The 14,251-nt window shown below is 47.5% G+C and overlaps 1 protein-coding gene across 1 annotated transcript in view; it reads right to left on the reverse strand.

The window, feature by feature from the left end:
* LOC146785261 (aquaporin-12-like) overlaps positions 1–14,251 on the reverse strand; it is a 240,751-nt gene that overhangs the window by 10,541 nt on the left and 215,959 nt on the right. The window contains exon 2 of the mRNA XM_085634209.1: positions 9,999–10,115. Within this exon, the coding sequence (XP_085490335.1) occupies positions 9,999–10,115 (117 nt within the window). The remainder of the gene's footprint in view (positions 1–9,998; positions 10,116–14,251) is intronic.

Raw genomic sequence — 14,251 nt, forward strand, 5'->3', positions numbered from 1 at the left:
CTGGGGGGGCGGTGGCCTGCCTTCTACCGCTGCAGAGGGGTTTTCCTCGCGATACTATTCAATCGTTGAAATTGGTGTTAATATAGTCACTGGAGTGGCTGCGGCCGTTTAAAGGGGACTGCTCTGGACAGGCCCTAGCAATCCAGGCAGATCTAACAATTTTCCTTCAAAGTTGAGGTTTGGTCGGACGGGGGGGGGAAAGATCCGATACGATTTCATTTAATGTGTTGGGAGTGGGGCAGCACACGTTTCCTTGAATTGTTCATGGGGGGGCGACAGGCGCTCTGCATGTTGGAGGAGGCGGGAGGTTCTTGTCCCGCTATGCAGGGAGGCAGGGTGGGCGATGCCTTTTCAGGGGTGTCGGTGGGCTTAAGTTGGGTTGTTGGGAGAGTTGTTTTTCATTGTTTTCTTGCAGCAGTGTTACAGGACATTTATATCTATTGTTACGGGCTACGGAGTACTTACCTCCGAGCTCCTGGTTTCATCTCCTTTGTCCTCATGATGGGGGTGGTGGCAGCTAAAGTGGTGTGCAGTGCAGTGGCTGAGGTGCCTCTTGCCGATGATCACTCCGAACACTCTACCTTAGTGCAGTTGGGATCTCATGGCGGTGACTCAGGGACTTAGCCTCAAGTCATGGAATGTCAATGGGCTGGGAGACAAAATAAAAAGGGGAGTGGTACAGCAATATATTCATCGGCACCGCCTGGACCAGGTGTTGCTCCAGGAAACGCACCTCATAGGGAACTCCTGTAAAGCTCTAGATAGAAAGGGGTATCGTATGGTGGCGCACTCTGGCTTTACTTCTGGGTCCAGAGGGGTTGGGATCCTCCTACACAAGGGATGCCCATATGTGATTCACACTACACAGACCGAGCCACAGGGTAGGTATGTGGCTTGCTCGGGGAGCTGGGAGGGGACAGTCCTCAATGTGCTTTCAGTGTATGCGCCACCAGGCCTTCAGCGCCAGACCTTGGCAGATGTGGGGACGCTTCTGATGACCTTGCCTGAGGGTGCCCTGATCTTGGGCGGTGACTTTAACTTGACAATGGACGGTGCCATCGACCGCTCTCCACCCCGACGAGACGCTCCGCAGGGATCACAGCTCCCGAATTTTGCTGACGCGTTTGGGGCTGATAGATGTTTGGAGGTGGTCGCATCCCCGAGACACACTTTATACTTTTCGATCTGGTGTTCATGGCAGCCACTCAAGACTTGACTACCTGTTCACCCTAGCGCCCCATATTCAGCACTTCACTGAAGCCGGGAGCCTGGCGCGGGGGATATCTGACCACTCCCCTGTAAAAGCTATTTTTGGAGCCCGTCGGACGCGGCAGCCTGGCCCCATCATGATTCAGCCCTGGCTGTTCAAAATCCCACACATTAGAGACGCACTGCGACAAGACACTGATCATTATTTTGATCAAAACACGGGGTCAGTGGCATCAGCGGTTACGCTGTTGGGTGCGTATGGTGCAGTTATTAAGGGGCGAGCGCTATCCATGATTGTGGGGCACAGGGCTGAACGTCAGAGACGAGTTAGTGAGTTAGAAGCGGAGATACTGCGTCTTGAGCACGATGCCTCGCGGACCCCTACCCACGAGACCCAGCACATACTTGATGTCAAGAGGCAGGACTATAGGTAGTTGCTCTTTGAAGATGCTAACCGACGCGCTCTCGCCACCCGGCACAGAATATATGAGCTGGGTGAGCGCACCGGTAAACTCCTGGCATGGTTGGAGCGTAAGGAGTTAGCTGCGCGATGGGTGGGTGCGATCAAGGGGCCAGGTGGTGTGCTGATCTCTGACCCTCAAGGGATTGCCGAAACGTTTGCAAAGTATTATGAACAAATCTATTCCCCGCCGCAGAATTCACAAGCACGGTGGGCGGTAGACCTTCTTGCCACTATAGATGTGCGTTGTGTTTCCCAGCCGGCTAATGAGGTCCTGGAGGCTGATATTTCGGTGGAGGAGATTCAAAAAGCAATCCGAGATATCCAGTCTGGCAAGGCCATGGGTCCCAATGGTATCCCGATAGAGCTCCTGAAACCTATGGCGTTGAAGCTGGCACCTCACCTGCTTAACTTGTATAATGAATGCTACGAGGCTGGTATCCTCCCAGCTGAAGTCCGCACCGCCACCATAGTGGTCATTCGCAAACCTGGAAAACCAGCGGACGAGTGTTCCTCGTTCCGTCCCATATCACTGATCACAGTCGAGGCCAAAATATTGGCCAAATTACTGGCTAATCGCCTACTTCCATATCTCTCTGCATTGATCCATCCCGATCAGTCGGGATTCATGCCAGGCTGTAATACCGCGCGTAATCTGCGCCGTGTCCACGGGGCACTGGGCCGTGTTGCAACCCTCCAAGAAGAGGCACTTTTGCTTGCGCTTGATGCCAAAATGGCATTTGATACAGTGGCATGGGAGTATCTTTTTGCTGTCCTGGCTCGTGTGGGGTTGGGTCCCCGGCTGATCGGCTGGATCAGACTGCTATATCACATGCCCACGGCTCACGTTTCGGTGAACAATCACCGATCGCGCTCATTCTCCCTATACCGTGGCACGAGGCAGGGTTGTCCGCTGTTGCCGCTTCTCTTTGCCTTGGCGCTTAAGCCACTTGCAGTCTGGATCCGTGGTGACCCTGAAATCAGAGGCCTAAAATGGTCAGCTGATCATAAAGACCGTATTTCTCTATATGCGGATGATATTCTGCTGTACCTAACCTCCCCGGCACGCTCGATCCGTCGGGTACTCCATATTTTTCACATTTTTGGAGCCCATTCCGGCTACCAGATCAATTGGTCTAAGTCCCAGATGTACCCCCTTTAGGGGAACCCGCCATGTAGTCCCAGGGGATATAACATGCCGGTGGACTCACAGGGTTTCCAGTACCTTGGCATGTTTATATCATTAGATCCATCCCTTTCCCATGAACGAAACCTAGCGGGCCCGCTGCAACAGTTCAGGGCAGATGTGGTCCACTGGAAGACTCTGCCCCTCACGCTCCTGGGTCGGGCAGCCCTTTTTAAGATGCTTGCCCTCCCCCGCTTTCTCTATACCCTGCAGAACACCCCCACTCCGATTCCCGAGTCCTATTTTTTGCAGATCGAGACAATAATTAGAGGTCTGTTGTGGGACGCTGGTCCGCTGCGAATCGCCATACAGAAACTCACTATGGGCTGGTACGAGGGTGGCATAGGCCTGCCGGATATACGCCTTTATTACCAGGCAGCACACCTGATCGCCGTCAACCAATGGGTGTTCGGAGCTCACGATGATCCCAGTTTGCGGACTGACCGCTGGCTATTGGGAAAGGGGGGGTATAATAGAGCATTATACTCAGACCACAAAAAACTAGGCTTGACTGGCCCTACGGCTCAGACGGTAGAGATTTGGCACGGGCTCCAGCGACGTATGGGTTGGTATGGGCTGCTAAATAAGGCCACCCCTCTCTGGGAGCCGGATTGTCTGGGGCGTCTGAGCGACTGCGCAGGTTTTGATAAATGGGACCTGATCAGTATATCTAGGGTTGGGGATGTTTGGATAAAAGGTAAAAAGGCGTCATTTGCGGAGCTCCAGCGTAAATATCAGCTGGCACCGTCAGAGTATTTTCGATATCTTCAGATTAGTCACGCTATCGACAGTGCCCTCCCCGCAGACACGCCCTTTCCAGACTGCTCTCCTTTAGAAGACAGACTGCTGTTAGACCCAATGGACCACAAGGCTATCTCTTTGACGTACAAAAAATTAATTAACAATCGGGTCGACCCAATGCGGAAATTAAGGGCCAGATGGGAGGCGGACTTGGGGGAAATGGCTGACGAGGACTGGACCGAGGCGCTTGCCTTCCCTCGCGAGGTGGCAATGCCGATGCGGCTTCGCCTGGTTCAGCTCAAAATTTTGCATCGGGTGTATTTTGATGCGAAGTTGTTGCATAAACTGGGATGACGTCCTGATGCGCTTTGCGTACGACACTGTCGACAAACAGGGACATTTCTGCACGTCCTATGGACATGCCCCCACATCCAGCAGTACTGGATAGAAGTTACCCGACAGATGGCGAGATCCATAGACAAACCCGTCGCTCCTTCTCCCCAGCTCTGCCTCCTTAATGTGTGGGAAGCGACAGACCTCACTCAGGTGGAGCAGGAGTGGGCGGCCATGGGGTGGGCCATTGCCAAAAGGAACATTGCGCAGAAATGGGGGGTAGACACTATACCGCTGCTGCGCGCTTGGGCCTCGGATATGGATCTGGCCATGGTGGCTGAGAAAACGGTTTACAAACATCGAGGCTGCCCACGGAAGTGGGATCATAAGTGGGGACGGTGGAACAAATACCGGGGGGACATCTGTATTTCTCCTACAGTTGAACTCAGGAGGGAGAGGCAGGCTTTACTAGAGGAACAGGGCCACGCACATTGATTCGAAGACGGAAGGCCATCAGCTATGCTCTATCCGTGGGGGGGCTCCCGAATCCCAGGGTGGGGAGGTAACCACTTCTAGACTGCTTCACTAAGGGAAAGGGGTTATTATTGAATGTCATGATTATATTATTGGTTGTCTCCAAAACCTGTATGTATATTCTGCCAGTAGAGGTGTTAACTAAATGTCAAGACTGCTGCACTGCTGTGGAATTGGTTTTCAATAAACAGTTATATTAAAAAAAAAGATTGTGATGACTGGGGAGACGCAGCTGGTAAAAGAAAATGTTTTCCCTAAGGGAGGGAAGTGGGAGGGGAAAGTTCAGATGGCTTAACAAAATCATAATTTTATGCACCTAATAGAAGCCATGGCTAGGGATATCATGGCAAAGGGGCTCGGGGAGACTGGGTGGAGATGTCCATCAGGGGGAGGCCAGGACATTCCTGGAGGACAGAAGGCGAGACAGGATGAGAGCCACATTTAATATGGTTACCTAAAATGTCCGGGGGATCAATATTTTTGTAAAAAGACAGGGTCAGTCAGTTCTGAGTCAGCAGGGGAATCCGTATAGTATTCCTCTAAGAGATACACCTATTAGATGGGGGGTGGCAGAAGTTGCAGAACAAATGGAGGGGACAGTTATACTCCTCAACATACTTCAACTACGAGAGTGGGTCTCGATTAAGATTGTCTCTGGTGTCCTCTTCCAGATGAGATACGTTAAAGCTGACTTTGACTGCAGATATGTGCTGATGTTTGGCACCCTGGATGAAAGAGAGCTGTGCCTCCTTAATGTACACCCCCCAACACAGATGACAGATATTTATATGTTGGTATTGGAGAAGAATTGGTCCCCTACATAGATACACCACTCATATGAGCAGGAGACTTTAACTGTGTCCTGGATGGTCAAGAGGACTGGCACTCACCCCCCCAAACAGAGAATGAAGCCTAACATCACAGCTAGCTTAGGCAGACAATGACAAACCTTAATTGTGTGGCTGTTTGGAGGGAAACCCACCCAGATGGTAGGGTATTTTTGTTCAACACCCTGGTTCATGATGCTCATAGTAGACTGGACTGTTTTCTACTCACCTAGGCGACTGCACACAGGACGGGAAGCATACAATACTGGGTATGATTTCTCTCTGATTAAGCCCCGCTCTTACTGGACTCTAGCAAGGAGTGGCAATGCTTTGTCCCCCTATGGAGATTGGACCCTGAAGCTCTACAGGATGATACCTGTAGGGCAGAGCTCAGGGAAGTGCTAACTCTCTAATTTTAAAATAATTAGACAGCCACAACCACCAGGCGAGGGGAGTGCCTCACTAGAGTCTATGGTATGCAAAGGCAGCTGGAAAGAGAATGATTGGGCTGCGAACAGCCGTTAGCAAGCATACTACTAGTTGAATCAACATAGGCCGCAGACTGCAGATTCCAGATGGCCAAGAGGCGCAGACTCGGTGTTCTGGGGGATAGATTAGATCGGTTCACGAGACGCGAGTACCGACATTCTGAAGGAGACAAAACAGGCTGCTTATTTGCCTGGCTATTTAAGAGGAAAACACCACCCCCTGTAATACTGGCCCTGGAATGACCTGATGGCGAGACTGTAGCCAGGCAGACTGGGATTAACAAGCTATTGAGGACGCATCTACAGGATCAATATTGGGAAACGGTGTCGCACCTGCCATCCTGAGTAACCAGATTCTTGGACTTGGTGACTCTGCGAGACTCTCAGGGGAACAATATGAGGCCCTAGAGGCAGACCTCGGTAATAACAAGCTAACCGAGGCAGTCAAAGTACTTGCTCAATGTAAGGCAATGGGCTCATATGGCCTGCTGGCTGAGCTTTACCAAACCTATTCCAGTCAGCTAGTTCCTAAATTGATGGAAACCATACGAGAGGTGATAGAGCTCTCAACGTCCATGAGAGATGCAACTATCATTATGATCCAAAACCAGCCATAGACCTCAGAGAACAGAAATCCTATCACTCGATCTCTTTGAGCAATGCAGATACCAAAAAACTCTCTAAGGCCTTAGCGGCATGCCTCCATGGAATGGTGGCTACGCTGACCAAGGAGGACCAATGTGGTTTTATGCCTGGTAGGGTGATACACATGAACATCAAAAGGTTGTCCATGTCATGCATGCAACCCAGATAGAGGGAACGAAGGGCAGTCATGGCATTAGATATTGAAAAGGAATACAACAGATTAAATTGGGACTATCTGTGGATAGTACTTCACGGGATGGGGTTTGGCCCATGATTTATTTAGTGGACTAAGCTCTATATAACCCCCTCTGTGTCAAGGGTCCATGCAGAAAATCTGTCATCTCGTAGGGCATAGACATCACTCAAGCCCCAATCCCCACTTCGGATTGCCCAGGCCACGGAACCACTGCCGATGTACCTGCAAGCTGTGATGGTGCAATGGGGAGTACAGGTGGGACACATCGCACACATTGTATCAATGTATGCTGACGATACCCTTGTGTATCTGAGAAAAGCCGGGTCTATCGCTCCCCATACTACTACAGGCACTGGAAACTTTTAGCATTGCCTCAGGCCTTCCGTTTAACAAAAATTAGATGGTGCGGTTTCCACTGGGAAGACTGGCATGCGAAGGAAGGGTAGAGTTATCTGATCCAAAGCTTCAATTGGAAACAGGACAGTTCTGATATCATGGCATAAAGACAGCCCATGCATCTGCAGATAAATATACTGGGACTCTGTGAGTCTATTAAGTTCTGGAACTCGTTCCCTCTCTCAGCCGTGGGCAGGGCAGCAATCAGTAAAATGGTGTTTCTGCTGCGATGCCTCTATGTCCTCCAGCTTTCATTCTGTATCATAACTAGGAATGCATTAAAAAATGAAGCACTCTTCTGATCTTGTTGGTATGGGCCGGCACACAAAGCAGGGTAGAGATAGAGATTTGCTGAAACTGGTTAAGGTTAATGGAACTATTGTGCTCCCTGATCTTCAACTCTACCACCTAGGGTAGTTATTGCAGTATGCGATGCAGTGATGCAATACAGAAAAGAGAGTGTTGGCTGCGGGGTTGGAAGAAAACGAGCTCTGACAGTGGCTGATGGTGGGATCATGGGTCCCGGAAGGCTTCCTTGTTGTGGTAAAGAAGGTAGCGGAGGCATGGGAAGGCCTGTTAAATGTGTGTTCTGCAGGCCTCCAAATGAAAAGACGATGCCACTGAGGTGGCTGCATCCATTCAGACAGATACAGGATACCCTGAATGAGACAATGGTTGGAGGGGGGATGCCAAACCACGGGCGACCTCTACATGGAAGGCGTATTTATACCATTTGCAGAAGCACAACGAGTGTTTAACCTTGGCCGAGGTAAATTTAGCAGTTTGCCAAACTATTCAGTACAGTCCAGGAGATCTGGGCGAACTCCCCACAGGAGCCCGGCAGAATGGCAGACGCTTTAACCGATACTTGATCAGGAATTCACTAGAGGACTGATCTCACACGTATATAGGGTGGGGTGAGGGCTACAAGAACCACTGACGGATAGGGAGTCAGTGAGAGCATGTACACAAGTACAAGAGGTAGCCAGCATTGCTAGATTTAAGTTTACAGAGTTTTATTATTTGCACCAAGTTTATCTTATGCCACAGCGCTTACATAAAATGTCTTCACACAATCTGAGAAATGCCCACGCTGTGATTGCGTGACAGCTATATTCCTGCATATGACTTGGGATTGTGCAGATTTATAAGACTTCTAGAAGGGAGTTGTGGACCAACTCACTTAAGAGATAGGGCTACAGTTCACCTTAACAGTTAAACACTGCATGCTTGACTTAGTAGCACTGCCGAATCAAGGCGCAAAAATGCATAATAGATTTGCATTATTGGGCTTACTCCTGGCCAAAAGACGGATTGCCATTTGTTGGCTTGCACATGTTCCCCTCTATCTGGGGAAATGGTAGGCAGATCTGAAGGAGTGACGTTGTTGCCAAGGAAATGCGACTGCATAAGGTGGGTAGAGATAAGAATGCAGAAAAGGACCTTGGCCTGTGGACAGAGATGCTAGACCAGGTGGGAGAGACAGCAGAATCCATGGGATTTCAGCCTGGGAGGGCCTCAGGGCTAAAGACACTCACGGGGTTTGGGTCATGGGGAACAGAACCTATAGGTGATGGGAGATAGTCTAGCATGGCCGGATTCAGCCCCACCAATGTCTACAGGAATGGAGACATGTGCAGTCAGGCACCCTAGGCAAACAATAGCACCATGGTGTAACCATTGTAAAAAAATTCTCATCCTAACTCAGGAAGGAAAATCGCTTGATGCCTCCTGTTACGTGTACCATGATTTCAATGTTACATGGCATAGGACATAAGATAACGTGACTGATGAAGCTGAGCTATGTTGTCTACTGTTGCTATCTGTTTGTTAACAAAAAACGATAGAGATTTAAAAAAAGAAAATAGATGGAAATGGATTGAGGGACAGAACACAATCAGTTCACATTAATGTATTGTTTTGTCTGATTGAAGCGTGTAAGCTTTGAGCGTTAGCTTTGTGGGAAGTGTTTGGCCAGCGTGTGTGTTGAGTAGTGGAATACACTCCCTATGTACGTGTGTTTGTGTGGCTGCGTAGACTAGTAGACTAGAATGAAGAGGAGCGAGCGATAGTGCCAAAGGGGTTTTTGCCTAGGATTAATGAAAGGAAATAAGTCCTGTTTCTTGGTTGGATTTGAACATCAGAGATGATTCATTAGGAGGCCACCAAGTACACGCAGCCTGGTTGCATTTTCTATAAAGTACACCCAGTGGCACTAGAGCAGCCCATAGAGGTATGCTGAATTAACACTAACGACGGCCAGTGCTCTTTAGAGCCACCCATCAGTGACACACAGTATTCGGGCATAAACTCCTTATATCCAGCTAAGCTAAATCATGGGCTGAGCCAGTTCAGGAGTACACAGAAGCAACTCACTGAAATGCACTGGATACAGGCAACCAATCGTAGTGATCTAAAGAGTCAACCCTAGATCTACAGAATGTAATCCAAAAGCATGCACTTATTATAAGGGGCATGGCTGTTGAACTATGTAGTGCACCAAAAAGTGACACGAAATGTAATGCAAATGCAGTGAACACAGGCACAGTTCTAATTTTATGGGCATTCACGAACATTTTGTAGTGACTTTAGATCATTTATCTGCACATGTTACTTTAATCTTAATAGTGTGAGGAGGTTCACCAATAATTTGACTTATCTCTGTTTGTTCAAGGAAAAGACACAAATTTGGAAACATGTTACCAAAACTCATGGACAATAATTCTTAGGGAAAAACTGAGTTTATGGATTGTTCCCTTGACGTAAAAAGAGCAACGGTGACAAAGACGAGATATCAGATATGGTCATGGTTTCTTCGTGATGTGTTTTTATTTTCACATAGTCCACCTCTCATGCATACAAAAAGCCTCTCTTGACACATATCAATATTTACAAGTATTTTGTGAACAGTATCCCTGGTACCTAGATGTTCAAAGTGAGGAGGCAAGCAAGTGGAGTTAATATAGCACCTTAAAACACTCACCTACAATTGGCCCCAAACAGTAAACAGTGATGTTTTCCAACAATGTTACCCCAGAGCAGTGAAACGTCAGCGTCAGTGCGAGGGTCGGGTTAAAGAAGGCTGCTGTGTAAGGTCCAGCTGCAAGGAACACAAAAATATTAGTCACCTGTCAGGGAATAAGTGATGACAGAATCCAGTCTTCATGGTCAGACATGAAAATAATTTTACGTCCATATCCTAAAATAAAATGTACCCAATCGCTAACTCTGCACTAGGGTTGACGCTGGAGATAATAACATTTAAACAATAACATTGTTGATTTTGTATCTGATCACAGTGAACCTGTCGTGTTCTAATTACAGAAGCAAAGAACACCTCAAGCAGTCTGCATATGTGCACAATGGAAATGAGTAGTGCCAGATTCTAAGAATAGAAAAAAGGGAGAGAACTGGAACAGAGACATTTAAAGGGGCTTCCTCCAGAACATCATTATGTTAAAATAAAAGGAAATATTCATAAAAGCAAATAAAATATGTGTTGAAATATATTTACAAAATTATCCAGGGATATGAGAGGGTGAGAGGAAAACTATAACAACCCAGAAATGGAATGAAAAAAACAGTAAAATAATCAACTATAAAGTAAAACACGAAAATACAAAAAACTAGGAAATGTGAAAAAGAACAAAACATTGATGTTCTAGCAACAGTTCCAAAAATGACAAGAAAATGGAGAAGCAAGAAACAAAAAGAGAGGAATAAAAGCTATGCAAAATCAGATGTAGAAGACCAAGTCAGCACAGAAGCAGCTGAAAAGCTAATGTTACACAGATCATTAAAATCCAATTGAAAAATGAAATGCAATGAAGATCAGATCAGTCACCCACAACCCATACCTTCAGTATTTAACACAGGAGCTGAAATTACACAAAATAAAACAGGATAGTTCAAAGTAAACAACTACCTATTTGAACAGAGATGACTGTAAAACTTCTAGGCTATATTGAAATAGAGAAGTCCAAAGAGATGCACCAAAGAGATTGATTGCCAACAATTGTAATTGAACCTATAAATATGGCCCTATTCAGAGCATAAACAAGGCACTTAAACTCATCACAAAAAATACCACACACATCACAGAAATAACCAGGCTCTACTATTGTACAACCAAAGCAGGTGCAAATAACATTACACTGCTTTACCACTGCAACTAGTGGACTCCAACGTCCAGAAAGCCCTGCAAGCACCGGGACCAGTGAGGAGTCAGTAGAGCCACCTTCATAAACCAGCATGCTCTCTCGCAGCGCAGAACATGCTTTACCACTGCACCTAGGGTCTCTAACATCCTGCAAACCCTGTCACAAGTGAGGAAGTGTGTTCCTAAAGCAGGACGCTCGCCTGCAGCGCGGAATGCGCTTTACCACTGTAACTAGCAGATTCCATGAATCTTGCAGACCCTGCAAGGCCTAGGACCTGCAAGGAAACGCTTTCATGAACCAGCACGCTCTCCCGCAGGTCTTTATGACTGTAACTAGCGGACTCCAATGTCCAGCAAGCCCTGGGACCAGTGAGCAGGTGGGGAGGGTAAGAGCCTTCATAAACCAGCATGCTCTTCCGCAGAGTGGGACGTGCTTTACCACTGCAATTAGCGGAATTAGTTGAAGTAGCTCCTGAAAGCCCTGGGACCAATGAGGAGGCATGGGAAGTATCTTCATAAACCAGCATGCTCTCCTGCAGTGCAGGACGTGTCCAGGCTGTTCCTGGGCAAAGAATGAGCTCATCTGTGCCTGAACAAGGACAGGCCGGCCCGCCTCTTTTGTCTACAACCTCCTCCTAAAATGCTTTAGGGACCAAGGAATGGGTAAGGGCAAAGCCACTGGCAACTTACGTTCATCACCCAATGGTTGCACTAACAACTGTTCTATCAATACATTTATTGTGCGGGTGGTAGGCGTGCTGAGCAAGGTAACCTAGATTGGGGAGAGAAGGGTTTGCCCTAGTTGGGTTCACCGACAATGTCCGTATTCTTGCTTGGTTTCCCGCCTCGGAGCCCGCAACAATGTGTGCAAGCAGTGATAGCAACAGTTTTCCCCTGCCACCCAGTAACCTTAGACCCCACCAATTGAGCGGGCAGTCAAGAAAAAGAGAAAAGGGCAGAAACCTTTCATCACATGCAATATAGATGTTGACATTGATGGAGCAGTACCTTGCCAAGGCATTTGGCCTGGGTGCCCTAATGATGGAACTTATTGAGCTGTTCTCAGTAAGACTGGTGCATATTGAGACCTCTCCCAGTCAGTTGGAGAACTCCAGGACAACAGTAGCAGCAAACACTACTGCATCACCGGCTTTTGTTCCGCACCTTCACAGGTTAGCAACGCAAACAAGGTCCCACATTTAAATATGAGCCATTGGCTGAGTGGGATTACACTATGCATGCACAATGTTCCACCTCAAAATAGGACTGTACCAGCAACTACCCACAATCAGCCTTCCTTCTGAGGCGTGCCCGTATGAGCTTACCCTATAGCCAATGTTACCGCACTTGATTCAGGGGTATCTGAAAGCCCAGCACAACATGAGAATGAGCTCACGCATTGGCTTACCAAACCGCTCATCTTTTTTCAACCAACTTATCCTAGCAAGCAGTGTATCGTGAAGCGTCTCTCTCAAAAAGTGTCGATGGAGACACCATTATTATTAATTTAAATACCCCCACATTGTCAGTTGTTTACATTCTCATGTTTGAAATCTTTACAGCAGCACTAATGATTTTGGTATTCCCTCTTGGTTTCTATTACAAACCTGCTCTTCCCCATCCCAAAGAGCATTTGTTCCCCGACTGACTACAAGCCCCAGCACCTGACAGTGTCATTCATTGCAAAATCACTTTTCACCTCCGTAATACGTTACGGATATCGATTGTCACTATCAGCCTGCTTCCCACAAGGGCTCCAGTATAGCAGCCAGCTCGGATCCGGGGTCAGCTCACATCTTCTATGGTGACCTGTCTCTTCATAGCTTATGCTCAATAAAGGTGGCAAGCTGGAATGTCACTGAATATGCCACTAGGGCAGAGTGCTGAGTGCGGTCAAGTCCCCTGAGTTTGTTGCAGGGGACTTGTGAGATATCCGAGATTCAGCATGATAGATACAGCTGCTTCTCTACTGCCATGGACCCACCCAGCTCGGGAGCGCTAAAGGGGGGGAGGGAGTTATCAATTTGTTTAAGCCTATTGTAAAACTGTAAGATCTTCCCAGTTGACGTAGATAGCAGCGTGAAACAGGCATTAGCTTTAAAGAACAAAAATATTTTCAATTTTTGCCTTTTTAGATTGTATAATGGTGAATTTTTGTATTCAGATGATGCGAATTACAAGTGATTGTTTTTGGTGATTGATTTGGTAAGCAAGTTACACAGAGGTGAGCTGCTCTGTGAGCTGCTCTGCACTAATGTAATTTTATGTGAGGACTTTAATGCAGTTTTAAATGTTGACACAATAGATCAAGAATATAGGATCAACAGAGTTACAGAAGGCCTGTAGATGTCCTCAAACCTTAGACAACCGAGCTCGGGAACTTCCTCCTAGGGAAAGACTTGATAAGCACTCATGAGTTATACTCTACACACATTCCCCTTGCTCCCAAGTGTTTGGTTAGGGGTACTCAGCTATCATTTGCCACCCTTTTCTGTCTAGGTCAATTATTAGTTCTGCTTTGAAATGCAAAACTGTTATTATGTGTTGAAGGCTATAACCCACTTGCCACTTTCTATTGATCTTCCAGTATCCCAATCTGTTCTCCTTCCATGCTCTAGTTCCCTAATGAGCACCAAAGAGAACAATTTGCGCCTGGTGTGGAAACTATCTATTCCCTCTATTCTTTTAGAAAAAGAAATAAATTAAGGGCAACTTTGAGGCTTTTTTTGCCTGCCCCAGAGCAGAGAGGGAGTGCTACTCTGTCTTTCAAAGCGATCTGTGTGTTGGTGAGAGCACTGTTCATGAAGTCTGTCCTCGGTTCTGATGCCAGGAACACAAAATGGTTTGATTCGATTTGCTCCTTGGCTAACTGTGACTGGAGAAATGCTTTGGGCACCAGGCTGAGGGACATGGAGCTGGTGAGGACAGGGATGTGGAATTCCTATAGCCCGACGCCCAGGACATACTGTTTGGGGTCAAGGGCGACAAGTTTTAATGTGCATTTTGTCCTTGGGACAAGCAGGCCCAACCCCCTGCAGTACAAACCCTCTGGCTGCTAGTTTGCAGTACCCCATTAA

Source organism: Triturus cristatus, chromosome 11, assembly GCF_964204655.1.
Source record: "Triturus cristatus chromosome 11, aTriCri1.1, whole genome shotgun sequence".
Classification (NCBI taxonomy): domain Eukaryota; kingdom Metazoa; phylum Chordata; class Amphibia; order Caudata; family Salamandridae; genus Triturus; species Triturus cristatus.